The sequence below is a fragment of the Xiphophorus maculatus genome, chromosome 3 (genome assembly GCF_002775205.1).
Source record: "Xiphophorus maculatus strain JP 163 A chromosome 3, X_maculatus-5.0-male, whole genome shotgun sequence".
NCBI classification, from domain to species: Eukaryota; Metazoa; Chordata; class Actinopteri; order Cyprinodontiformes; family Poeciliidae; genus Xiphophorus; species Xiphophorus maculatus.
Window position 1 is genome coordinate 6,137,223 of NC_036445.1, and position 26,277 is coordinate 6,163,499.

Consider the following 26,277-nt stretch of genomic DNA (forward strand, 5'->3'; position numbering starts at 1 on the left):
ATTGTAAAGATGTGGAAAAACTGGCTTTTAACATTTCGCTTTTAATTCATAATTCACTCCTTCATTTATTTCACTTGTCGGGCTCCATTATTTTGAGTACTAACATACTGAAACCAAAAAAAGAGGGACATTTTTAAAGGAAATATGCTTAAATTGAAATAATAAAATATATTTCTGTGTCTGACAAAATATACAATATTGTTATTTTGTCAAAACACAAGGCTTTTACATTATATTATATCTGCTTGAATAACTACCCATAAGCCACAACATTAAATCTTGCTCAGTCTGATGGAAAGTACTGAAAAGAAAATCTTAAAAACAGAAGTTGTAACTTAAAACACGAGCCACAGAAAAATTAATCATCAATTTAAATCAATCAAGCATCAGCATTTTCCAAAAATAATAAAGCCATATGACACATCCTTATGCTGGGAAATTTAAGGCAGACTGACAAATACAAGGAAAAGTAAGCAGCCTCACTTCCCTATGCTGCAATGAGACTCTACAACACAGAAAGCATTCTCCTGTTTCTCTGAAAGGCCTAGAACGTAAACCCACAGTTTTGAAATGAGGCAGAAAAAACCTCAAACAACAGCCTGATCTGTTGGTTTGATCCCCCTCCCCCTACACCATCAAACAATAGGTGCTACGTCCTTGCAGCAAATATAATACTCTGAGAAACATGTGGTGCTCAGGCTTTCAAACCAATGTCACAATATCTTTTTTTACAGTGCCACTTTCATGCTGAGACGTTTGGAATGAGGAGTTGGAGACCTCTAGTGCTACTTTTTAGAATACATACTTTTTTTTATTGATAACTTTGATTGTAGTTCAGATCAGTAATATGTTATGAAAAGAAAAAAGGTCAAGTTGTGATCTAGTACTGAGTTCAATCAAGAAAAGAGGTATCTAATGCTCTGATTTTCTGTGACACTTATTCCCTTTGTTATATTTGTTTAGTGGGAAATTATTTCTGTTTTACTTTTTGTCTGATGTAAAAAGTGTTTATAGCAACACAATTTTTAAAATACGTGATTGGGGAATGCGGCATGAATCAATAAAATATAGGAGATGTGAATCTCCTAACACCTGTGTTTGCTCACTGAGAAACAATTTAGCATATTTATATCATGTTGCTTGTAGATCAAAGCATATTACCCACTCAAATTTCAGCCCAAAGATTCAAAATCTTGGAGGAGACTTGAAAACCAATTTTTTTCAGATGCTCTACATGCAATCTGGACACTCTTGAGTTGTGAAGAACAGAACATGTATCTATCTCCAGATGTGCAAACTTTTAAGAGTTATTGCAGAAGATATCCACCTGTAATTGCAGTAAAAGGTGGTTCTACAAAGCATGGAAACAGAGATGCAGAACTTTCATTTTCCTCTTCCTTACCAATTATACTTTTTTGAGTAGGTTCATTTTCTAGGAAAAAAATACATTTAAAGTCTGTGAAGTGTAATGTGAAATTAAAAAAAAACATTGCCCTGCTTCTACTGTTTTTCACATTTTTAGATGTTTGACTTTTTTTTTCTTAAAGAATACAAATATCAACAAGATTGCATGTATACAATAACCTTTAATTACGTTCTTTGATATGTTCTAACCTTGAAATTACATAGTTTAATTATGCTGCACTAATCTGCATTGTGATGTTTTATCATGTAAAGCACTTTGAACTGCATCGTTGCTGAAATGTGCTATAGTCTATAAACTTGACATGATTTGACTTTATTACACTTGGATAAAGCATAAAGTGGCAATTAAGGTAATAAGCGGCACATTTCGGAGTATGTTAATAGTTATTAAAGTAATCTATTTTTAATAACTACAATGTATTATTTTTCAGACGTATCCTGCCTTTACAGTCTCTTATTATTTTTATATTTTTTGTATTGTGCAAATATTCATGCTAAGTTTCCGTTGTACCACCTGCATTTTCTCACTGTGTATAATAAAGGATTATTCTATTCTATTCAAAAGTTGTAGTTTAGAAGCTTCGGTTACGGATAATATGATAAAACTACAACTCCCAGAAACACAAACCACTGTTCTCCCAAGATGCACCTCGGCTTTAATGCGCTGAAGCAAGATGGCGAGTAAAACAAGCAAAGACGGTCCTCCTCCTTTTGATTGTCCATCATGGTGAGCCAAATGCACACGCCAAAGTAGTAGCACGATGTTTGTAGATCATTACTAGTTGCAAACCAACAAAACAACGAACTTCAAAGTGTTTGCGAGACTTTTATTAGAGATGAAATCATATCTTTTGCTAACATTAAATAAAGCTAGCAGGCTAACCCGTCAATGTTGGCAATGAATTAGCCAGAAAGATCAATGCATCGTGTCTTTCATTTGCTGAATCCTGTTTACCAAATTAAAAATGTTGTAGTTAAAATTGTGATTATTTTTCTTGATTAATTTTTATCTTTGATTTGGTAAATATGATTTCTGCAGTGTTCATACTAAGTAAATCATCACAGGAGTTTCTAACCTTTTGCTTGCAGGGCAGGCAAACCACCCACAGGGCTTCATCTGGACGTGATGAAGGGGGACAAATTGATAGAGGTAAGTGAAGCTCTACAGATGTAGGTTAACAATGCAGTGGTCGTTTTAATGTTAGAAATGTGCACCAGATACGAGTCTGACAGTCTGTTGCGTCCCAGATGTGGGGTTCCTCTGTGGCTGCTCGGCTTCAAATGGTGCGAGAGCAACATCAGCCATGAGATTTAAGCCCTTTAGTGGAAGCAACACTGAAGAGTTATAACTCAGAGGCACAGATGCATCAGGATGACCTGATTTAGATGTGCTTTCAGTGTGTTATTCACAAAGACCTTCTCTCTTTATAGAAACTGATCATAGATGAAAAGAAGTTTTACCTGTTTGGAAGGAATCCCGACTGGTGCGACTTCACCATCGACCATCAGTCCTGCTCTCGGGTTCATGCGGCCTTAGTCTACCACAAACACCTAAAAAGGGTCTTCCTCATAGACCTAAACAGCAGTAAGAGATCTTTTACAATCACACTTTTTTTTTTTTTTTACCAATTTTCATTTGGACTAGAAAATATGTGGGTATTAATTGTGCAAAAAAACCACAATTGCCCCAAAGTCAATGTGGGCAAGAAATATGGTATATTAATAGAACTGTTTTAGCAATCTTACATTTTTATTGTATTTTTGTGGTTCTTAACAGGAAATTTTGCTGATTTCATATTATATTTAAAGCCTTTAATGTATTTAGATATGTTTTAAAATAATAACATTTTGTAGCCCACACATTGTGCCTTTTATAATCTTCATGGTTTTCTTAGAAATGCGCTTATTTGCTGATGCTCATTTTAATGGACTCAAATTTCTCAAGAACTTAGAAATAACTATGTCTAAGGTGTGGGTGAATTCAAAATGTAACCATCCTAACCCTGAAATAAAAATTAATGCATTAAAAAAATAAAAATAACAAAACTGATTTCCTAAAAACAACCCAGTATTTTGGACAGATACAATCCAATTAAAAATTTGGACTAGAAAATATTTTTAATTGGATTGTTTTATTCTGTTTAAGAGATTACAGCATATCTCTTTTACATGTTTAGATATTATAGACAACTGAAATTGCAACATGCACTATATTATAAGATTTTGAAATACTCATTCAAAATGTATAACAGTTGTGTCTATCTTACATTTGAGACAAAGAAACCCCTCTGATTTAGAGTCGTATATTGGATCATTAAATCATTCATGCGTTCAGTGTAACTATAGCCTCTCTGTTGTGAATGATCATTAATTATTTATCAGAACCAAACACACAGGAGTCAAACACTGTGTGTAGGAAATATCTGAGTGTCTTATGTAACTTAGCGGTTAAACTGGATTTTACAAGTATTTATACATGCAGGAAAATTTTTTATATATTCCTCATGTTTTCTTTGCTATATCAGTGATTAGTGTGATTTTTTTTCTAAGTGTCTAATCTCTGTAGGATATGTACAGTGCATTTGAAGAGTATTCACCATGTTTCACTTTATCCACATTAACTGAAACTGGATAAAAATGTTTTCCTCTAATCTCTCCACACAATTCTCAAAAATGACATTGTGATACAAAGCTTTGAGATTTTAGTAAATCTGTAAGACAAAAAAAAAGTAAGATATCACATGAACAAAGGGATTCACAGCCTTTACCTAGTACTTAGTTGATGCAACCAAGAGTTTGGGTCTTACATTTTTATTTAGTGAGTCAGAAGCTGCAAAGTTTAGGAACCAATTTTCTAACGGAAACTGGCCTTTACGCCAGCATGGTGCATTCACTGATCAGAAAAAGATCTGGTTATTTTAACTTTTTGCAGCTGGTGCATCGGTGCATCTCTTGGTTAACATTGTTTTAGACTTGTAAATGGACTGAAGTTAGAACACTGCCTTATGAGACATCAATATAAACTTCAACGCATGTTTCTGTGTAATATAATGCCATTAAAATATTTTTCATCAGCTTTCAAGGTTTCCTAACATTAGACATTTTTACTTCAGCACACGGTACCTTTCTTGGCCACATTCGCCTTGAGCCCCACAAGCCTCAGCAGGTTCCCATAGACTCTACCATATCTTTTGGGGCGTCGACACGGACTTACACCATTAGAGAGAAACCCCAAACCCAAGGCACCGCTGGCACAGGAGACAGCAAGTTGGGGGATGAAGATGAGCTCAAAGGGCTGCTTGGACTTCCAGAGGAAGAGACAGAGCTGGAGGTACGTTATTACTATATTATTAAACATTATTATTGTTGTAGGTTTTAGCTATGATGATTTTTTTTGTAAATCTTTCCATTTACTAAGTATGTCACTTTGAAGTTATTCATGTTTTGTGGTAATATCCAGTCCAGTGGAGTATAATTTAAAAAAACTGGTCTTGACATAATAAGCATCTATGCACCACAAATTTGGAGCAAACTTCCAGAAAACTGTAAAACAGCTGAAACACTGACTTCCTTTAAATCTAGACTAAAAACCCACCTGTTTAGGATTGTATTTGAAACGTAATCAATTACAAATTTATCGATGGACCTGACTTAATGTCGTGTTTTGATTGTTGATTCTATGTTGCGTTGTGTTTCTGTGTTTGATATGATGTAAAGCACTTTGAAATGCCTTGCTGCTGAAATGTGCTATACAAATAAAATTTGATTGATTGATTGATAATAATCACTTAACTTTTTTTGTAATTTCTAGAACCTGACAGAGTTTAACACAGCTCACAACAAACGCATCTCCATCATGACAATCGAGGAAGGCAACCTGGAAATCCAGAGGCCAAAGAGGAAACGCAAGAACTCCAGAGTTACTTTCAGTGAAGAAGATTCCATTATTAATCCAGGTAAGTTTAATGTTTTGCGACTGATGTTTGTGAGAATAGTTAAACTTTTTTGTTTTTCTTGATTCAACAGGAAAATAATTAATTGAACTACTTTGTTAAAGATACTTTAATCAAAATTTCTCTGGGTTCTGTGTAGTCTGTCATAGTGTGATCACATGAGACTGAAAATCAACAAAGTGCAAGAGTAAAAACTTTATATGAAGATTCTTTGTCCCCTAAATTTAAACTTGGAGAATAAAATATTTATTATCTATGAACTGATTATAGCAGACTCCCCATCAGAGAGCTGGATTTTGAGTCAATATAACAAAATCAACTTTTTATGTTACATTTCTATTTAATCACTGTCAGCCTGCTCATTAATTACCCAAATAAGTTTTTTTGTCTGTACACTGAAGTGTAACAATGTTTTTTTTTTTTTCATTCCTACAGAAGATATAGACCCCTCAGTTGGGCGCTTTAGAAATATGGTGCAGACAGCTGTCATCCCCATGAAGGTAATTCTTGACTGTATTTAAAATGATTCTCTCAGCTAAAAGATTTTGCTACAAAGCAACTTAGTTTGGCTAATACGCTGCTAGTCTTCTCTATGGCTTGTGAAGTTTTTGTTTTTTCATTCCTCTGCAGAAGCGGAGATTTGACAGTCAAAATACTCTGGGTTTTGATGACCTGGCTTCCAAGCGCATTCACGGCTACAGCTTGGGTGGAGGTCTGTACGGGGACTTGCCCCCAACCAGCCACGAGAACAAGCCAACAGGAGCTCCAGGAGGTGCTACTATGCAGGGCGGGCTGCCTCTGCCCTTCCCCAACCCGGCGCCTGAGGTAGATCTGGCCCCAGAGGCTCCTCAGCCCCCGATCACACTCAACCCCACACCAGTGACAGCCCCCTACCTACCAGAGACCGTCAACGAGCCACGAAAAAAGAAGTATGCCAAAGAAGCTTGGCCGGGGAAGAAACCCACCCCTTCACTTCTCATCTAACCAGTTTTATAACACTGCTGACTCTCAGGTTCCCAGCAGGACCATCAGGGACTGTGACCTGTCAGAGGTGGAGCTCTTCGCCTCTGTTTTTATTTGTTATATTATACGAGTGCAAAATACACAACGCATCCTCCACAAACTACATCGACAGCAAAAGTATTTAGTTTTTTTTTTACAACAAAATACCTGGCAGTTACATGAACTACAGAGTGATAGACTATATGGATATAATGATGGAGTTACGTGCTGAATGACTTTGAGTTGATGTAAACTTGTATTTTATACATGTTCCAACATTTTTTCACTCTTTCAGAATATTGATAAAACTATTAAAGAGTTGCAAAAAAGTGGTTTTATTCGTATCTTACTGTGAGAAGTCAAGATAGCCCCAAGACTTCAAATGTAAGCAAAATTTTGTCAGAACACAGCTCTATTTTATTTTTAAAGCAAGTTGATAGAATGAGATCAGACATTTTACGATAAAATGTTTTCTGTCTGTTTAGTAAGCTGTCAGTTGTGCTGTGTTGTATTTCCCCCCTTAGGCCACTTGGTGGTGACTTAAGCAAACAGACCGGTTTCTATTAGAAGCTGAAAACTTTAGTTTTCATTTGCATCTTAAATCAATGCTCTGTTATACTAACATCCTCTTTTTTTCTGTTACAATAAGTGCAAAGTACTTTCTCATATTCCCCAAACAAACATACTGTAAAAAAAAATATTTTTTATGCTTTTTTGGATTACTATTTAAAGGGTACAAGCATAGCAGATTGGAGAAAAGCACAATATCACAATAACAATTAACTACAACATAAAAGACTACTAAAATGTTATTCAGATTGTTGTAATGCATACTTAGCATTATTATTTGTAAAATGCTGCCTTTCTTACCCAGCTCAAGATATGCGGATTAGAAAACTAAACATTAGGCTCAGCCTTTCCTTAAGGCTTAATTTTGAATATGGTTTTATTGAGTGTTCAAATTTGAAGAATTGTATGAATCTATGTAATAAAATGATTCACATACAAATGCCTCAGACAAAAATTGCATCACAAACACTGTAGTTATGCTTTCCAGTATTTTTTTGTATTTAAAAAAAAAAAAGTCTGGCAGCTTTGACATCTGGTTGATTTATAATTGTTGAATTTCATATCATCTGGTCAAATTGGAGATTCCCTCTAAATTACAAAAATACTGACTGTTTTTGTGGATTTTCTGGTGCAAAAGAAAAATAAGTTGTTTTATTAAAAAAAAAACTACACTAGTGACTCTACATTTGATTGGTTGTGTGGATTTTGTAATATGTAAATAAAAACAAAAAATACTTTTTTGACATATTAGCTTGTCTGTTTCTTCTATAAACAGTTTGTGCATTGACAACTTGCAATGTGTTCCATTTATACAGTACCTTGCAGAAGTATTAAAACCTTTAACTGATCATTTCCTCACATTACCACAAACATTTGTTTTTAAGGATTTTATAAAACATAAAAAGGAATGATAAATGAATAGTTTTGTAATTATTGAATGAATAATGGAAACCTGCAAATTATGGATGTCATTATTCTCGGTAACTTTGGCTGAAAATTCACTGCAGATCATCCAGTATTATCCATAAGGTTCACTTTCTGACAGAGCAAATATATAGCAAGAGCTACAAAGGAATGGTTAAGAAATAAAGAGTCTTGTGTTTGATGGTCCAGTCAAAGTCCAGTTGAGAATCCATGAGCACCCTTGAAATTTGATTGTCACAGATGCTCTCCATTCAATCTGACTGAGACTGAGCACTTGAAGAGTGGCCAAAAACATCATTCTATGTGCAAAACCGACAGAGAATCTATAAGATTAATAATGAAATTGAAACATTTAGGCTGTAGAATGACTCAGTAAAGATTTATTTAAATGTGTGCCATTTTTTAAAGTTTTTGTTTTTAAACCATTTTGAAAGCCATGCACCCTTCTACTATTACTGCACAATTATCAGCTACTCTGTGTTGATGAGAGACAGCTAGCTCAAATTGTAGCAGTGTCAGTTAAAGTGGCAGGTCCAATGGCAGGTCACACCGGAAGTGCTGCTATCTGAAACTGGTGTTGGTTTGGCACCTAAACTCCTACTAAAATACAAATAGGTTTGTGGTTGTAAAGTGTCAAAATGCGAGGTCATAGATGTGTAAATACTTTTATGAGGCACTTCCTGTGAAAAAAAAGCTTTCTGTTGGTTTGATGCCTCTGCTAAACTACTGTAGGTATTTAGTACAGGACCCTATTTAGAAAATAAGGTCCAGTAATTGTGAACGTAGATTCTATGGAGACCAGTGGGACACAGTAACACTAAAACTTGTATATTTTATCATTTGCTCTCTTATCCTGGTGCAGTCAACACAAACTTAAATGTATTTTTTACATCTCAATCATTCATTCATTTTGAGTTTGGAGCCTGCAAATGGGCAACACAACTGTTAGGGTGTCATTTTTATTCTTTTTCTATCAGAAAAGAAGTTGAATGCAGAAACACGGTGCATCTCAAAAGTATACACACCCTTGTCAAAATGTTGGGGTTATATGTCTCAGCATGCAATCTTGAGTTGCGTTCTGTAATACCCAGTTCAAAGGTGTGATAAGAAAAATTGCCTTATTTTTAGAGTTGTGCTTTTCAGTGTTGTAATTTCTTTGTAATAGCATATCTTGAGGTCATTTCCAGTGAACTCAAATTCAGACTGCGTTTTACTCTTCAGACTCTCATGGAGTTAAACATTCACTATTGACCTAATTTAAATGGAGAAATGTAACGCAGAAAATCATTTTGAGATTAGGTCACATGGCTCATAAATACATACAAAGTAATTATTTTTACTCTGCTACACAATTTTAGTTAAAACCTTTTAGGTTATTTAACTAGCCTGCACTAAGGTACACTTAGTGCTTATAGTTTAAAAACATTACACCCTATTCTTTCCTTAAATGTTTACTGTTTTAACCATCAGTCTAAACTCATGAAGTTTCCACTACAAATAAATGTGTGTACGGTACTTATTTTCTTTTTCTGTTTTAATATACCCCAACAACAGAAATACAACATATTCCTTGCTGCAGAAATGAACTGTTAATGTAAAAAAAAGCATTCAATCTCACTGTTTTAGTCACATTCTTCAGTATTACAACAAAGTGCAATGTATTACAACAATGCATAACGCAATGCTTATAGTTTTGCTTAAAGATTAAGCTCATCTCCAAATGTATAACAAACCCATTTTAAGATAAACATTACAAATATTCCTAGAAAAACGGTTTAAAACACAACAAATTTCCTCGTCACGAGACATTAGTGTAAAAATTTACTCAAATTGCACTTCATGATTTAAAAAAAAATCTAATTCACTTTCTAAGCAATTTGTTTCTCCTTGATTGAATCCAACAGAATCTTTTTCTCCATCACATTTCTGGTTCCACTGGTTTGATCTTGATGTGGATGCCATTAAGTGAGCGGAGAACCAGTCTGGGAATCATCTTGGGCTTAATGTTGGGGTCCTCTATCAGCTCGTACCGCTTTAGTGTCAAGGCCGTCACCACCTTCAACTCATTCATTGCAAAAGTCTGGCCGATGCAGTTTCTAAGGGAAGACAACATTAAGAAGGACATTAAAGGGTTAAGCAGAAGATAAATGATCAAAAACAAGTTGTAGCAAAGCAGCCATGCACTCACTTTACCTTTCCTCTGCTTTACCCTAGCCCCACATAACAGGACCTTTATTATGCATGTATAACTAGGTGTGGGTGCTACGTTACACATTCACAAGCTGTAGATTGATATAAGGTTAAAGACAAAGTGGCTATAAACTGAGATAAGCCAAACAGTCACAGTGTCAAGTTTTTCCAAACCTTGGCCCAGCTGAGAAAGGCACAAATGCATGAGGTGACCTCTTAGAGACATTTTCTGGGAGGAAACGCAGCGGGTCAAAGACCTATGGCAGCACAGGAGGAGAGAAAACGTCAGGTTTTCTTACAGGAATATCAAAGAAAATGCATGTAGAAAAAAACCCCAATCTGATCTAAGTTTATTTAAATCAAATCCTAGGTGAATAAAACACACAACAAATTCAAACATAGTTCATTACATTAAAAAAAGCCAAAAGTGTTAGTAATTGGATATTTCTTATGGCTTTGTCAATTTTTCTCACTGATGTGGGGGAATTCTTTCCTCACTTCAGCTGAATTACTTCATATGTCTCTATAAAATATTGTTATATGAAGGATTCTGTTCTGGGGCACCAAAACAAGGCCAAATAAAATCACCAACCCTGCCATGTATTTTGCTTTCTTATCTATGGCTGAATTTGCTGAAATGTGCACACACTGACTTGTTGATCAAATGCTGATAAATCCCCTTTTTTTCTATTCATTTAATGCATCAAACTAGTAACTTCTACCCGGTTTGGTCAATAAATACATCAACTAATTGTATACATTTTTTTTAGTATTTAAAAAAATCAGATGCAGGTTGGGAATTTATGATTTGATGCATAAATGTGGATCATATAATAATTTCTTCTTTTTCTGGTGGATTAAAAACTTAGAGTTGCAGAACCTGTAATACATTTTCTATATTTTCTTTTCTAAATTCTTTTAGTACACTCCTCAGAAGAAAAAAAGATCAGAATAATAACTTCTGGACAGCCTGATCTATCCTGTATTAATGCTGTTTCTATAGTTTGGATCCATTTAAAAATTACATTTTCCAATGCCATTATGGTTATAATAAACTTTGCATGACTTACATGTGGGTTTTCCCAGACTGTTGGGTTTCTGTGAGTTGCAAACATACTTACTCCAATGTGAGAGCCTTTAAAAAATAAAGCTGTATTTTAGTTAGGACAGTGAACAAAATGCAAAAGTGAAACATGTATACACCTCTTCTTCAAACCTGCCTTGAAGTTAACATTGGGTCATCGCTGTAAAACTGCTTGTGTCAATGCGTTTCTGAACATGCTGTAGGGATAAACTTGGTTTTGTATAGAAAGTGCTTTATAGCAGTCTGCATAAAATAATGCTTATAATGACATTTTTATGTGACTAAGTAACACAGTAACAGGGAATATACTACACAGTGCACATAGGAAACAAATATTTTTTTGCAACCACAGCTTCACTTGTTAATGTGTGGAGATTTTTATGTTAGGCTTGTTTTGTAACAAGTTCCACATAAAACCAGTTCCACGGCTTAGAAAGTTAATATTTTATTTTCTCTTGTAAAGTTTACATTCAGTGCCCATCAACCTCAGTGTTTTTTTTAAACAACACACTAATGTCACTGACCTGCTGGCAATGTTCTTCCATCGAAGAAGGTGATAGGTTTAGTGATCTGCCTGGATATTCCTGGCACAGGAGGGTAAAGACGAAGGGATTCTTTGATGCACATTGTGGTGTATGGAATTTTATTAAGATCCTCCCTTAATATGGGACAAGAGACTTAATGTTATTCACAGAGAGGCGGTAAAGGTGTGCATAGTTTAGATTTAACTATTAATCTAGCACAGCTGAGGGCCAACTTTCTTATACAAGCATCATTTTCTCAAAGTTTGCCCACCACTCCATGGTGTCTTTGTCTTGTAAAGCTTCACAAATTTCATCCCTGCAGAGCTTCTGGTGCTCTGGGTGGCAGGCCAAGCAGTAGAGGATGAACGAGATGCCACTGGCTGTGGTGTCGTGGCCCTCGAACATAAACGTGTCCACTTCTGCTTGCAGGTCTTCATCCGACAGGCCCTGCTGGTTTTCATCCTGAAGAACGAATTAAAAATAAAAATAATTGCAGACCGTAAAGGCTACATCGCAGGTCATTAGCCCAAGCATTTTTACAGGGATGTGCAGATTGTTTGGATGTGCCACACATTTAAAATTTTTCTGCATGTTATGTTTTAACCAGTAGCAAAAATGCATCTGATAAAACAAACAACAAAAAGACATTCAAAGCACTTTGGCAAGCATTAAACACTTAGAAGTCTCAATTATTTCCGATAGCTGTGACTCAAAGCAGCTTTTAAAATAGTGATGTTCACATTCGTAGGTTAACCACACTGTTGCTATTTGTTTTATTTTACGATTCTGTGGTAAATGTTCTTTAATCTGTCATTGCCCTAGTATCTCCGTTCTACCACTTTGCTTCAGATAGAGGACGGCAACCTTGTTGTTCTTAAAGAAATCCTTATCAGCTGCCCAGAGTTGTTGAAAGAGACTATAAATGTTGCAAAAGGAAACATTCTTAGCTCTATCTAGTTTTTCCCCTCAGCTTTTTGGCATAGAGAAACAAAATGGCGAAAAACTGCCTTAACAGAGAACATCAGTATGCAGAGCATGTTTACTTGCTGAGTCACTTCTGGCTGCATTAACGCTATGACCTTGTGTTGCCTCATCTCTAATCTGTTATCAGGTTTATGTAATTCCTTTTTCAATTTCAATTTTATTTTTCAGTGCTGGCCACATTGATTGGCAGCCTTGTAATGCCATTTAAAAAGCTTTAATGTAAATTCATCTTTTTACTGCACTGGCATAAATTCTACTTTTAAAAAATTAAATGTTAAGCCATTTTTATTTACAACATATCTTTTGATCGTCCTGTCCTCGCATATTTTTCTTTTCTTTAGTTCAACCAACAGGTTTTCTGCGGTATTTAGATTTGGTAGACATATTCAAAGAGTATTTGATGTTATATACTCTAACAGGACTTTGGAAGAGAGACAGGCCCACAGCATCACATACCCTTCACCAATCATTAATTAGATTTTTGTTGTTTCATTTTTAAGTGTCAGATTTCAGAAGTATGAAAAATGTCTTCATTCTTTTAATAGTATTACACATCTTTGCCCAACAGACATGTTGGGCAAGGTTCTCTATAAAACTCTAAATGCCATTTTGCTCTTCACTTTTATTATGAGTCCGTTAGACATTAACATTGTTGTATTAGTAAAAGTCTTATCACAATGTATTTAGGTACCTAGAAAGTCATATTAACTTTTAAAAAGTGAAAACAAAAAATGCATGAGACGTTTATTTAAAACTGGTTCTTTTTGGGTACCAATAATTGTGCAACTGATGATTTCATTAAAAAACATTTTTCTGAATGTGTTGCTTTTTCCTCCCATGAATAAATATTGTGTTTTCTAATGACCTTTTCTAATCTAATACCAAAAGATGAATTTGTTTTGGGTTATTTATGCATCTTCACCAGTTTTCCCTATAAATATGCCCTAATTTGATGCATGAGGTACTTGCTTTACAATTATTTGCAATTATGGTGTTTGATAGTGTTTTTGCTTTAATCGCTTTTTAAATATCATTTTAGCTAAACCTCTGGCGGTGCTTTTAGTCAGCTCTCACTGAACAAATAAACAAAAGCCACACTTTTGCTTTTAAATCAGTAGTTTTGAATTGATGTCACATACTCGTGCAAAGAGAAGAATGTCCAGAAAATCCAAGTATCTTTTGGCCTGTATGCGGCCCAGTTCCGTCTCTTCCTTTAGTGCTTCTTTCCTCCTTTTGATGACCTCATCTTGAAAAGAAAACAAACGTTTACTCTTTAAGTGGACAGATTATATTAAACAAAGATGTCGCTGAGTTCAGGGCTTACCTGTATGACTGTAAGCCACCTTGTATGCTTTCCTGTATCTGAAACCATGTGGGCTGAGGTGGAAAATGAGATCGCTGTGGTATGGAAACATCCTCATCCGTAAGTTAATAAGATTGGTGAGCTCATACACTGCTTTGATGTAGGCATTTGTTCCCCTGACAGAAAAAAGCAGGGAAACATGAAAGGTGATATCTTCCTTCTGCTTGTTAATAAAGCATCTGAACTTGTTTTGGATGGATACAGAAGCTGAAATGGTGATTTTTGTTAAGGTTACTCACCCCTCTGTCTGACAGTTGCTGTTGCAGCTAAAGGCACACTTCAGGATGCTATCCAGTGTCATCAGGCTGACATGCTCAAACAATTCCAAGGTCTCTTTAGAGTTGGCATAGCGTTCCCATTTGTCCTTAAAAATATAAGGAAACAAATGTAACATGCAAGCAGGAAAAAATGGGATACAAGCATTAACCTCAGTTCAGGTTCAGTCAGAGGTTATACTCGGCAGCAGCATAAACAAATTTATCTAATGGTTCTTTTCAAGAGTTGGAAAAAGAACGCCACACAACTTCAAGACTTTTTAAAGTAGAAACGTTTTATTGGTTTTAAACTATTAGGGACTTTCCCTAACCTGCATACATACTCAAAAATACACCCACACTGATATTTAGATAATTTGTTCTATGCAGGTTGCAGAGAAACCACAATTTTTGTAGCCTTAACAAAGATTCTGGCAAAATTCTCTCAACATGTGTTGCTAACCTAGTTCTGATTTATATTTTTTGGGGGGGGCGCCTTTGCACTGAGCTGGATTTAGGCGTAGATCTTATCTTATCTTAGGGTTCAGGTTGACTAAAGAAGTCTGTCCTATCCTTATTCTTACTCAAAACCAGTGTTGATGTGAATTCACAATATTTGAGTCATTACAGCACACAAGGTGTCCAAATTTTAACCATCTGATACAAACTATCTCCCAGTTGAAGGACTGGTTGAAAAATATTGAGAACCACCATATTGTAGGCCGGTCATAAAGTGAAAGATGCTGGAACAAATTGTTCACATTAAAGCGAGTTTAACATAACCACGGCCAGAGAGTGTGCTGACCAAGAAATAAGCCTATGCTTAAAAAGCAAAACCTGCAAGCTGACCACATTAGGAATCAGAATGACTTCCGGAAAGAGTGGTTTCACAATTATTTCACTCTTGAAATGGGATAGGATTAGGACAATGCATTGCCTTGTTAGCAACACGTCTAGTTATTATTAATTAATAAATTACATACCAGCATTGTTTTGGCAGAGTCTGACATCAGTTTCACGTATGGTTTTAAAACATCATAATGGAAACCTGGAGTCAGGAGCCTCCGGTGGCGAAACCACTTCTGGCCTTCTGACACCAACAAACCGTTTCCTAGAAAAAAAGAGGCACAATGAGAGTGAGTCAATAAAATGTTAAAAGTTAACCCTTCATTAAGACAAAACAAGCAAGTAGGAGAAAGCAAAGTCGTCTTACCAATCCAAGACTCGATGAATTCATATGCAAATTTATCCTTTGGCTCTATTATTAAAAAAAAGTAAATGAAAGGCAAGTTAAATTGATGCTTACATTATGGTTATGATACTGTAACAAAGAGTTAAAGTGAAAGAAAAATATGTTCCCACCTGTTGATGCTAGTATAGTTTTGATATAATCTGGGTGGTGAATATTGAGAACACAAATAGATGGGCCGAACCACATAGGGAAAGCATAGGGATAGCTCTCCGCCCACTTTAACAACTTGAAAAAATCGGTCCCATCTTGTTTAAACTAAAGAAGCAACAACAATACAAGACATATGAAAATACACACACATGCATACACTGCACAAACTGAGATATTTACACACTCAGGTTCTAATTTGCATTAATAAACAAATATATGTCCAAATAACCGAACATATAATTAAAAAGCTTTAATATATATATATATATTACTTCATTTCAATTTACAACTTCAAAAAACCATAGATGATTGAATGGTATCCACCAAAGTTATCAAATTCTAACATGTTCCAAATTCTCCAGATTATAACAACTTGTCATATTAATGCATTACAGATATTTGTTTGTTTCCAATATAGGCCATTGTAAAACCTAGTTGATTGCAAATTATAATTGCAGTCACATTCATCTTAAATTTTTAGAATTTCATCCTCTTAATGTTTTCACAAGTTGAGGATAATTTTCCATTAGGTATAAGGGGGCACAACAATGGAAAAAAGTTATTCCCAGCTGTTTTTATTTCCCACTTGATTTTAGCCATTTTTTATTTTATTTATATAACACAACACTTATATATATATTCTAAGTTGAATATTTTATTGCTTATATCTGTTATTTTGTTACATTAATTGAGTAAATTAAACATTCATAGCTTTTTTCTTTCTTCGTTGTATTATTATTTTTACTATTACTATAACTCATAGTAGTAGCAGTATTAGGAGTGGTATTATTACTGATATTTGTATTATACTTGTATTAATTCCAGTTATTTAACAAAAGGCTGAATGCTTAATATAAACTTTATGCCTCTCTCTCTCAGCAATGTGATTGTGATTATTATTATTAGTGGTGGTTTATATAGAAATTAGAATAAACTTCAAATATTGTATAAAACTTTAAACAATACTTCAATTAAGAATTTTAAACTTGATTACACACAATAAAAGCCTTGACGTTGAGACTGTATTATAGCTTCCTAAGGCTGCAGCTGCATTGCTGGATGCCACTAAAACTCGTTACCTCCAGAACATTTCCAAACAACAAGTGTGCCGGGGGTCCTGGAAAGGCGTCAAAGCTCTTCAGAACAGACTTCCGTTTGAGGAGGATGAAGGTTAATTTGTACACGGCGGCAACCAGGCACAGCACAGCTAAAAAGTAGTGCATATGAGGCCAGGCCAGCTGGTATTTCAAGAGAGCTTCTGTCAACTGCATTCTGACGACGTCCGTGTTGTGCAAGCGGAGAAATGACGCTCCCTCTGTGTGTGCAGCGACAGGCAGCCGGGCTTTGTGGTTGTGTGGTTGACTGCGGAAGGCGGAGATTGGACGTGTCGAGGCGGGGTCTGCACCCGAGTCTGCACTTGCTGATGAATATTTAAAGGGATTTGGGCCATAAACACTTAAAATGTTTCTGATTATTGCAAGTGTTCAATTAAGCAGCATATTTTATGCCATCATGTCATTTGGTTGAAAGCTAATCCCTTTTTGATTTAATTTTGGTCAACAAAATGTTGAAATGATTTAAATGCAAAATAAAAATGTTTTTGGCGCGTCCTACATCTAAAAACATACTTTTTACTTCCTAGGTAATAAACCGGTACATCTCCGTAAATTATATTTTTATAAATAAAACATGAAAAACAATCTATGAATTTGTAATGATTACAGTGACATATTTAACCTGTTTGTAGCACTGATGAAATTGGCTTAAGGTTAATAAAAACCCACAATTAATTTTCTCAGACAATTCAATATTGCTGACAAAAATTTTATGTTTAATAAAGAAATGTTGTTATGGCTCACTAGTAACACGATTTGACATTTGCTAAGCAGACAACAAGAAGAGTAAACCACAAATTCTCATTATTAAAAAAAGCTGACTGTTCACAGAATGCTGCGCAATAGTGGAAAGTTTAGTGGAAGGAAACATGTCATAGAGTACATGCACAAGCAACATAATCTCAGCCTTGAGAGGGTTATGAAGGAAAGTCCATTCATTCAGGACTCTTGCCTTTGTGGACCTCCACACAGAGACACATCCTGGGAAGAATAGTTCTTTTGATTCTGGTTTTCATCAGCTACAGATACGTTTACATTTAGAAAAAAAAAAAAACACAATACATTATAATGAAGGAAATTGTGTGTCAAAGCAAAGCCAGGTTACAAGTGATTGGTGTCAAACTATTATTTGCTATATTGTGTTTGTTTTTGTACTGTATTGATTGCACATATTGCTTAATCATTGAGTAATTGGCAAATTCTTTACTTTATCAGTGTGTCAGACTAAACCCTTTTGTTGTTATCACTGGGGTTTTGAGCAACATTCCTGATTTCATCACTGTTCTACCTAAAAGAATGAAATGTACATCTTTCATGACAAATATAAAAGATGTTTTGACATTTATAATGTCTCTGGCAGATTTCAATCAGTACATGATGTACTCTCTATCCACTCAGCAAGCTAACTTTCCACACAATCTACACAGTGCCTTGCAACAGTCTTCTTACCTCTTGGTTTTTCTCACATTTTGCTTTACAACAAAGAACAAATCTTTGTTGTTTGTTGTATGAGGAAGAATCATCATTATAACGTGGAAGTGAAAACTTGCTGTAGTGCCAATAAGAACTTTTCCATCAATTACTAAATAAGGGAATAAAAAAGTTTCTAGGTGCCATTATTAATAATTTGTAAATAAAACAAATAGAAATAAACATTCCCTTAAAATTATTTTCTCTGCAAATTCCTGTATATTTCCTATCTGAAACTTATTTCTTGGTTGAATGAAAATCATTTTAAATCTAAATCTACTTAGGGTACGAAGTTTGGAGATAGAGACACTACTGCTTTCAGTTCAGTGTGTTCAGTGTATTTGACCTAGTATTAGACCTCTTGACCTAGAACTTCCTTTTACATATAGGCTCATCTTAATTTATTTAATTTGCTTTTATTTCATTTTTTTTATTTTGTAAATATACTTTGTAATTTTTACCTTGTGCTACAGATGCACAATTGAATTTTCTGCTAGAAAAATTTCAATTTATATTTGGGAAAAATTTCATAAGACAGATGAGAAACACTTTAACCCGCTCCTGGATGTACTCAGCTTGTGTGACTCACGTCTGTTTCATGGTGCTCATGCTAAGCTGTGAAACAATGTTTCCACTGTTGGTTCACTGTCAGAAAATACCTCTAAAAATTAGAGTTTGCGAATTAACCTGAAAAACATTTCTGACAATCAAACTATAATAACTTTAGATGTTTAAGCTTCAATTTAGATTAAAGCTGGCTTTCACAAGGTCAATCAGTATTTTTCTAAAAAATAAAAAAAAATCTAGTAACATATGCACAGAATTATAGAGAACTGACACCTCTGTATGAGAAATCAAACTTGTTTGTGATGCACATGCAATATCTCGACACCTAGGAGATGCAGAAAGCGAAATACATAAGGCGCAGCGATAGACAAAAACGTGTGGGCGAGAGCTTTGTTAAATTTCCTATGCAGTGGCTGTTGGACCACTTCCTATGTGTCAGCCTCAGCTTAATTATGACACTCAAACTAAAACCTTGTGATGCTGCACAGAGTCTCTGAACTATGTTTTGATGAGCTGTGATGATGGTTTGACTGGAGAAGGAATCTTTGATTTGCTTCATTCTGCCTTCGTTTATGCAAAGACATGACTTCATCACCTCGAAACGCGTTCATTTGTGTATTTTTTCTGACTTACTGGAACGCAAGCATTTTCCCAGGAAATGGTAAGTAGCTGATAAAATCACTGTCATCTCAATGTATTTCAAAAGCAACATTTTGAACCTGCCTCTTGCCTTTATGACTAACTGAAAACGGATACTTTAGCTGCAGCACATCAGCGTCGATCCTGGCTGGGATGTCGAGTTCTGATACATTGTCAGGGTCACAGTGCTGACTCGGGCTCTTTCAAATGGTTTTACAAGGAGGACAAGCACAGTAAGGAAATCCAGCTATTCTTTCAGAATAAGAATGGAATAAAACACTATGATGTCAGTCGTCCAAAAGTAGACGTTATGGCAAATCGTTCTCTGGTTATAAATAATTTTACTGACAAAGATCAGGGCGACTACTGGTGTGAAAACTGCTCTCAAGAAACCTGTAGCAGGGAACCATCCAGCTTCATCACTATGCAGAAAGGTTTGCGCTGCTGTCATTAATATAAAAGTATTAATGTGTATCATTCATTCAGTTCCAAAGTTCTGCATCTTAAAGCACAATTTCATTGTGAGTTTGTGTTTGTTTTGATTTCAGAAATTATGGATGAAATGCAAGAGATATTTTACATTCTTTCCGGCAGCAGTTTCACCCGCTCATGCCCAGGTGAATTTGCTAACTTAAAATGGACATTTGAAGCCAGTAATGCAACCCAAAGGGAATTAGAACTAAGATCAGAAATGGTTACTGTTACTACCAACAAGACCTTATATATTGGATCTGTAAAAAATACTAATGCTGGGAAATACACCTGTTGGGTGAATAGATGTGGTGGTCCGAATCAGAAACAGCTCACAATCAACTTATGCGTCGTCACAGGTGAGCATTTGATATTTCTCCAAAGTTTTGTTCTAAACTTTCTCCTTTCTTTTAGATTTATTAGATGAAAAATGTTTGTCTAACACTATTTGTTTGCTTTCTGACAGTTTCCCGCAAAGAGCATTCTATTTTCTCTTGTGCTGTGACATGCGATGTGGGATTAAAAAAAAATTTGAGTCTTCTGATGAGCAATCAAACAATATCAGTGGACATAGATCCATCCGGGTCCTTAATCTGTAATTCAACTGAGATCTTGGATGGGCAGCCTATACCAACTACGAACAGCTACACAGTGTCAGCTGCTTTAAACACAACAATGGGTGGGTATTTTTGTTCTACAGATTCAAATACGTTTGTTGGTATTGTTGTACCAAACTTAAAAAAGCTTTAAATAAATTCATCTCCTATTGTAGAAGTACTACATAGTCCGAGTAAAATGCTTAGAAAATACTATCTTTAATTTGAGTAGATGTACTTAACTAGAGAAAAAAACAATGTTAAGAAATAATTGTTTGAAACAAAATAACCTGTCAATAATCCTAAAAGTCTTATTAAAATAGCTACAGCTAAAGCTCATTTGTGAAGTTTATACTTTACTTTTTAAAGTGTAATATTCCAGTAAATAATCTGCTGTTAAGAATTTATTGAAATTTGATTTCCGTTGCTCACGTTTAGTGTCTTATATTACAGTGTTCATTCCTGATTGTTATGGAATTTTCTCATGTTATATGATATTTTTGTCCCTGTATTTTCATTTGTCTATTTCTATCAGTATTTTCCCTGCTACTCACTTGGTTGTTCTGTTAGTAATCACTCTGCTCTATATTTATTCTCCTTTGTTCAGTAATTCATTGTTGGATTCTCCTTCTTTCTGCATTTTCTTTGCTTGTATACTCCCTGGTTATGGCAGATGTCTCCTCCCACTGTACTTATTTGTAAGTTTATCTTTGTCCTTAAATTACTTCCAGTGTGTATTACCTATCCCATGACTGGGTTGGGTCCTTTACCACATACGGCGTACATTTAGTTTTGCAGTGGGTACGTAACTGAACAAGGACTCATCTTTATTTTGCCTCCATGTATGATGAGCAGGATTAAAAGGAAGGTGAAAAATATCCCCCAAATTTTAGAGTACTGGAGATATGGTATCTTTGGTCACAAAGTCTTCATAATAACCATCAGATACTGCTTGCATCTGAAACCAAGCAGGTGTTTTATGGGTGTAAACATATTTTTTTGTCTTAGAAGAGTTTGCTCAATTCTCTTCCAAAGAAAGTGTAATTTGATGAAATGACATCCAGCTTTTCTGAAACGGTCGCTTTAATGTAGGCCTGGGGTAAAACAATCAATAAATATTTGGGGAAAATATTTTCCATCCACTTTTTAGTAGGACTGAAGATGTGTGATGCTCTGGGTCAGTTTCTTGTGCATAATTAACTTTTTAAATTACTGCAACATTTTAACTAAATATCTTGTGTACTCCACAACTTAGTGGAACATTGATCATTATTTGTTCTTTTTAGCAGAATACTTATTGAAAACATGTGGCACAATCTGTGCATGAACATCCTGCACAGATTGTGAAACATTATTGGACAAGACTTAGCATTGTCCTACACGGAGGTATGGTTTAGAAGTAAGAACAGCAGTGGTCTCATTAATTTTTTTGCTGGAGATATTATTAAAAAAATATTTTTCTTAACATGGATTCAATTGTCAAAACACTAAACTCAAATGTTGAACTTTTCAAGAAGTTTCAGTGATATAATTCTGCTGCAATAACAGATTAACTTAATTAGAGATTTTCTGTGCATTTTTACAGCAACGTTAGCAAACATAATCATGTCTGTATATTTCTGTCCTTAAAAAATATGTTAAAATGACTTCATATTGAGGATTTTTAAAATTTTGTTTATATTGTTTTACAGGTGTTTTTGAGAAGACTGAATCTTTGATGCCAATTATTTATGGAGTAGTAGCTGCCTTTACATTTTTTATTTTACTTGCAATATTAACTTTCTGTTTGAAATCAAGAGTACAGGCTGGTAAGGCTGCAACTATTTACTTATTTAAAAAAAAAACACTTCCTGTGTTTTTTGCACAGCCGGCAGTTTGCAGTCTTGAAATTTATGCGCCCCCCAAATCTCTTTGTGTTTCTGTTTCTCCTTAGCATTTCCTTTTCATCTTTCATGTTGTGGCTTCACTCATGAGGTGAGAACAAATGCAGATAGATGCTGGTTTCCAGTGAACTTTGTACAAGCTTAAAAAGGCATGGCACTGACATGCCATCTTTGTTGTCTTGACCACATTATGAAACTTGTTATTTCATGCAGGCGGAAGAGGAGTCCACAGTAATTTATTCATCTGTTATCATCAGGACACCAGCAAAAACAAGAAGTCAACACACAGTTCCTGAAAGCTGTATTTACAGTGAATTACAGTGTAGAGGAAATACTATTTAGTGTCGATAGAAGTCAACACTAAATGGAACTTTTGGTGATCATAATTTCCACACTGTCAATAGATTTTGTAATACATTCCACGGCAGTGACTTGTGTTTCATGACACGTTGAAAACATCCACACACCCACAGGAAGTTTTTCATCTAGTTTTTGAACTACTGAAGAGAAATGATGTCATCTATTTATGATTTTACAATTATCTTGAATCAAGGAAACATAAGCTGCTCTGTTTGGCTTATGTTAGTCATAAATAATTCTGAGCCATTTTCCAACCAAAAATTATGTGTCAGTTAATATAGAAGTCTAATTTTGAATTGTGTTTCAATGTCATCATATAGATAAGTGGTTGAACAATTTTCTAGAATTATCTAAATCTTATTTCCAATAAAAGGTATCCCTTTTTTACTCACATAGATATCAATCCTCAAAGTTTTTATAATTTTACATCATCCATTCATGCTACCTTGTATTATTATTATTATTATTATTATTATTATTATTATTGTTGTTGTTGTTGTTGTTGTAGAATAAGTATAATTTAAATTATTAACATTTTGCTACACTTAGAAGACTTTTGATATTTTGGTTTTAATTTTAAAAGGCCACTTTTCTACATGACAAAATTGCAACAATGGATTTATGTCACTGCAAAAGAAATATAAAGGAAAGAAAAAAAGAGATTGGAATAAATATTTGCTTGGATAACCAATAACCGAGTCTGATTTTGATTTTACACCCACTCTAAGCTCTAGAGGGCAGTAGTAACCTGGATGAAGTACGCATAGTTTGCCTTTACTGAGAAGAAGAAGGAAAGCTGTTTTTCTTTCAGGCAGTAGGTGCAGATGTGGCGACAGTTTCAGTTAAATTGTAGCGAATAGTTTTGTTTTGATTGCCAACTTTTTTTCTTTTTTACAATCTTGTGAAATGTTCAGACAATTATTGGCGTTACTGCGTTGCGCCTCAATCACCATTAGTGAAGTAGCTCGGAGCTAACTGGGAAGCTACTAGCCTAGTGTTGAATGGGCTAACACTGTGAGGTTAGGCAAGGAGATACAAAATATACGAACATTTCCCCGGTTGTCCTCATTCGGCGGGGAGACACATTGTCTTTCTTGTATTTTTCAGGTAAAATTGTACAAAAGACGCTGTTCATAAGCGATGTGCATAACAGCTAGCTTTATCTGCTAGTTAAAATGGAAGTTGGTAACGCTCTGACAATTAAGAAACAAATGTTACAAAAAGATTGTATTTTGCACTGAAAACAATGTCAGTGTCTTCGATGTTACTTTAATACTATTTAATGTATTGACTACGTTTTTCTCCTTTAAGCTCCTAGAATCCTGAAACGAGATGGAGGCTCCTCCTGTTACTGTTATGCCCATCACCAGTGGCACAATCAACATGATGGAGTATCTGCTGCAAGGTAGGATGTGTTTGATACAGCCACGAACAGGAACAAACATTTAAATGCAAGTGTTCTCAATGAATCCTCTTGTATTACTTTACACATGAAGAAATAATCTTGAATCAATAGCCCTCTTTCAAAAATTCAGATTGAATTCATTTGTCATGCCGCTTGGAAAAACGTATTGATTGTTTTGATTTCAAATCGGTTTTAGTCTCTTGACTTTCTTGATTCATGGTTTGAAACTGGACTTATGGTTCTGCAACTGTTAGGATGAGAGATTTTACAAACTAAATAAAGGTAAAAAGTTCTTAATGTAAAAATTTTAAGAATTTGAATTATTTCCAAAAAAGTTGTGAAATGGCATTGTACCAGTTTCAGAGTCAACACTATAGTGTTTCATGATTTGATGATTTGAATTAATGAACTTTTTTACAGTTCAGTCTTACTGTTTTATACTCGAATGTCCGATTTGCAACTACAACAGCAGAAAAAATGTAAACATTTTAGTCTGAAGGAGTGTTAAACTTTGAAATAAGAAATGTGTATGAACCCTGCAAAGAAATAAAGGTTTCTCAGATCTCAAACTGTGCTGGTGTACAATATGTATCAAACAATATTTTAATGTGTGTGTATGTCTGCGTGTTTTTAAAAGGAAGTACTAAGATATTAGAAGTTGTGTAGTTTTAAGGTGTTGTAGCTATCAAGCTACTGTTTGATTTTTAGCAGATTCCATTGTCTGTTTTTGCATGAAAATATGTCGTCTGTGTTTAATTCATCTTTTTGACTTTTAATTTCAGGCAGCGTGTTAGATGCGGCTCTGGAAAGCCTGTTGCATCGTCTGCGTGGTTTGTGTGACAACATGGAGCCGGAGACGTTTACAGACCACGAACTGGTGTACCTTTTGAAAGGCCAGCAGGGAAACCCTTTCATTCTGCGCGCTCGCCGCTCTCTCTCCCACCCCACAGCTCCCTGGCACCTCCGCTATCTGGGCCAACCTGAAGTAGGAGACAAGAGCCGCCACGCTCTGGTGCGTAACTGCGTCGACGTGGCCGCCTCTCACAGCCTTCCGGATTTCCTCAATGAGATGGGCTTCCGCATGGACCACGAGTTTGTGACCAGCGGACACATATTCCGAAAGGGAGCTATGAAGGTTGTGGTGTGCAACGTTTCCCGTGTGCTGGTGCCCGGGAACACTGAGAACACAGAGCGAATGTCGCTTTCACATTTGGTTGAACTGAGTGTTTTGGCACCAGCCGGCCAGGACACCGTATCGGAGGACATGCGGAGCTTTGCTGAGCAGCTGAGACCTCTGATTCATTTGGAGAAGATCGACCCGAGCAAGCAGAGACATTAAGAAGGCTTCAAAATGGGGTTCTGGTAAACGAGAAGAAGCATCTTCTGTCTTTGCTTTCAGTTAATACCTTCATTGGTGTCTTTATTTTGGTCAAAGAGAGGCCACAATCAAAGGTGATTACTATCTAACAGGTTTGTTTTAAAACAGTATTTAGTAAGAACATCTATCTTCCTAAAATCATAGTTTTTGAAAATAATTGTCATAAAATAGTGTTTTCACAATCGGCAATGATCATTTTTAGATTAGAATAGTTTTATTATGGTAGAAATCATCTGACTAGGCATTAACATCAGTCTTCTGAACTAATCTGAATTTATAATAAAATGGAGACACCAAGAGAGCTAGCTGCTGTTTATAAGATAACTACTGCTAAGCTTTTAACAGAACCTCACTTTAAATACTTTGAAGTATTACTTATGTTGATCTAGTCTATTCTGAATGCAAAATATCTTGTTAATTTTGTACTTAAAATATTTTTGCTACAGTTAATAAAATACAGTACAATTTTGACTATGCAGCTATATTTCTGGTTGATTTGTTCTGCAAGTTGGACAAAAGATAATCTTTTATCGGCATTGGATGTCTTCCCATATTAAGGCCAACCAAGAGTTTAAAAATGTACAGTTTCAAAGACACAAACACTTTTGTTCCTATAGTTTAAATTCCTTTTAATCAGATGGGAGAGAAAGTGGTGGAGTGGTATTAGTAATTTTCTACTGCTGTATGTTACTCAGAACTAAGCCTCCCCTGTCTGCAC

At 35.2% G+C, this 26,277-nt stretch overlaps 4 protein-coding genes and 1 non-coding gene across 7 annotated transcripts; 4 read left to right on the top strand and 1 right to left on the bottom strand.

Annotated features, from left to right (window-relative positions):
- Positions 1-2,063: 2,063 nt before the first annotated feature.
- ppp1r8 (protein phosphatase 1 regulatory subunit 8) lies at positions 2,064-7,693 on the top strand. Its single transcript, XM_005795945.3, has 7 exons — positions 2,064-2,152; positions 2,515-2,575; positions 2,857-3,010; positions 4,539-4,756; positions 5,237-5,381; positions 5,814-5,878; positions 6,009-7,693. Exons 1-7 carry the CDS (start codon positions 2,100-2,102, stop codon positions 6,360-6,362), a joined length of 1,050 nt encoding a protein of 349 aa, XP_005796002.1. The 5' UTR covers positions 2,064-2,099; the 3' UTR covers positions 6,363-7,693.
- LOC111608215 lies at positions 2,635-2,789 on the top strand. The gene has a single exon (XR_002752604.1).
- A 1,795-nt stretch (positions 7,694-9,488) lies between the features above and the next one.
- LOC102227399 (cytochrome P450 4B1-like) lies at positions 9,489-17,027 on the bottom strand. The gene is made up of 12 exons (XM_005795944.2): positions 16,755-17,027; positions 15,636-15,780; positions 15,487-15,531; positions 15,257-15,384; positions 14,259-14,383; positions 13,981-14,135; positions 13,796-13,902; positions 11,944-12,134; positions 11,673-11,806; positions 11,135-11,199; positions 10,239-10,321; positions 9,489-9,970 (listed from the first exon to the last, which is right to left on the bottom strand). The coding sequence occupies exons 1-12, from the start codon at positions 16,944-16,946 to the stop codon at positions 9,793-9,795; spliced, it is 1,548 nt and encodes a 515-aa protein (XP_005796001.1). The 5' UTR covers positions 16,947-17,027; the 3' UTR covers positions 9,489-9,792.
- Positions 17,028-19,031: 2,004 nt separating this feature from the next.
- LOC111607610 lies at positions 19,032-23,425 on the top strand. 2 transcript variants are annotated; one of them, XM_023329507.1, is made up of 7 exons: positions 19,032-19,488; positions 19,589-19,900; positions 20,015-20,296; positions 20,404-20,616; positions 22,225-22,341; positions 22,467-22,507; positions 22,630-23,425. In XM_023329507.1, exons 1-7 carry the CDS (start codon positions 19,410-19,412, stop codon positions 22,756-22,758), a joined length of 1,173 nt encoding a protein of 390 aa, XP_023185275.1. In that variant the 5' UTR covers positions 19,032-19,409; the 3' UTR covers positions 22,759-23,425. The 2 variants fall into 2 exon arrangements, with proteins under 2 accessions (XP_023185275.1, XP_023185283.1); XM_023329515.1 differs by lacking the exon at positions 22,225-22,341 and having other exon boundaries at positions 19,033-19,488.
- A 134-nt stretch (positions 23,426-23,559) lies between these two features.
- med18 (mediator complex subunit 18) lies at positions 23,560-26,030 on the top strand. Of its 2 annotated transcripts, none has more exons than XM_023329537.1 (3): positions 23,560-23,590; positions 24,088-24,181; positions 24,964-26,030. In XM_023329537.1, the coding sequence occupies exons 2-3, from the start codon at positions 24,109-24,111 to the stop codon at positions 25,518-25,520; spliced, it is 630 nt and encodes a 209-aa protein (XP_023185305.1). In that variant the 5' UTR covers positions 23,560-23,590; positions 24,088-24,108; the 3' UTR covers positions 25,521-26,030. The 2 variants fall into 2 exon arrangements, with proteins under 2 accessions (XP_023185305.1, XP_005796000.1); XM_005795943.3 differs by having other exon boundaries at positions 23,573-23,883.
- Positions 26,031-26,277: the final 247 nt, after the last annotated feature.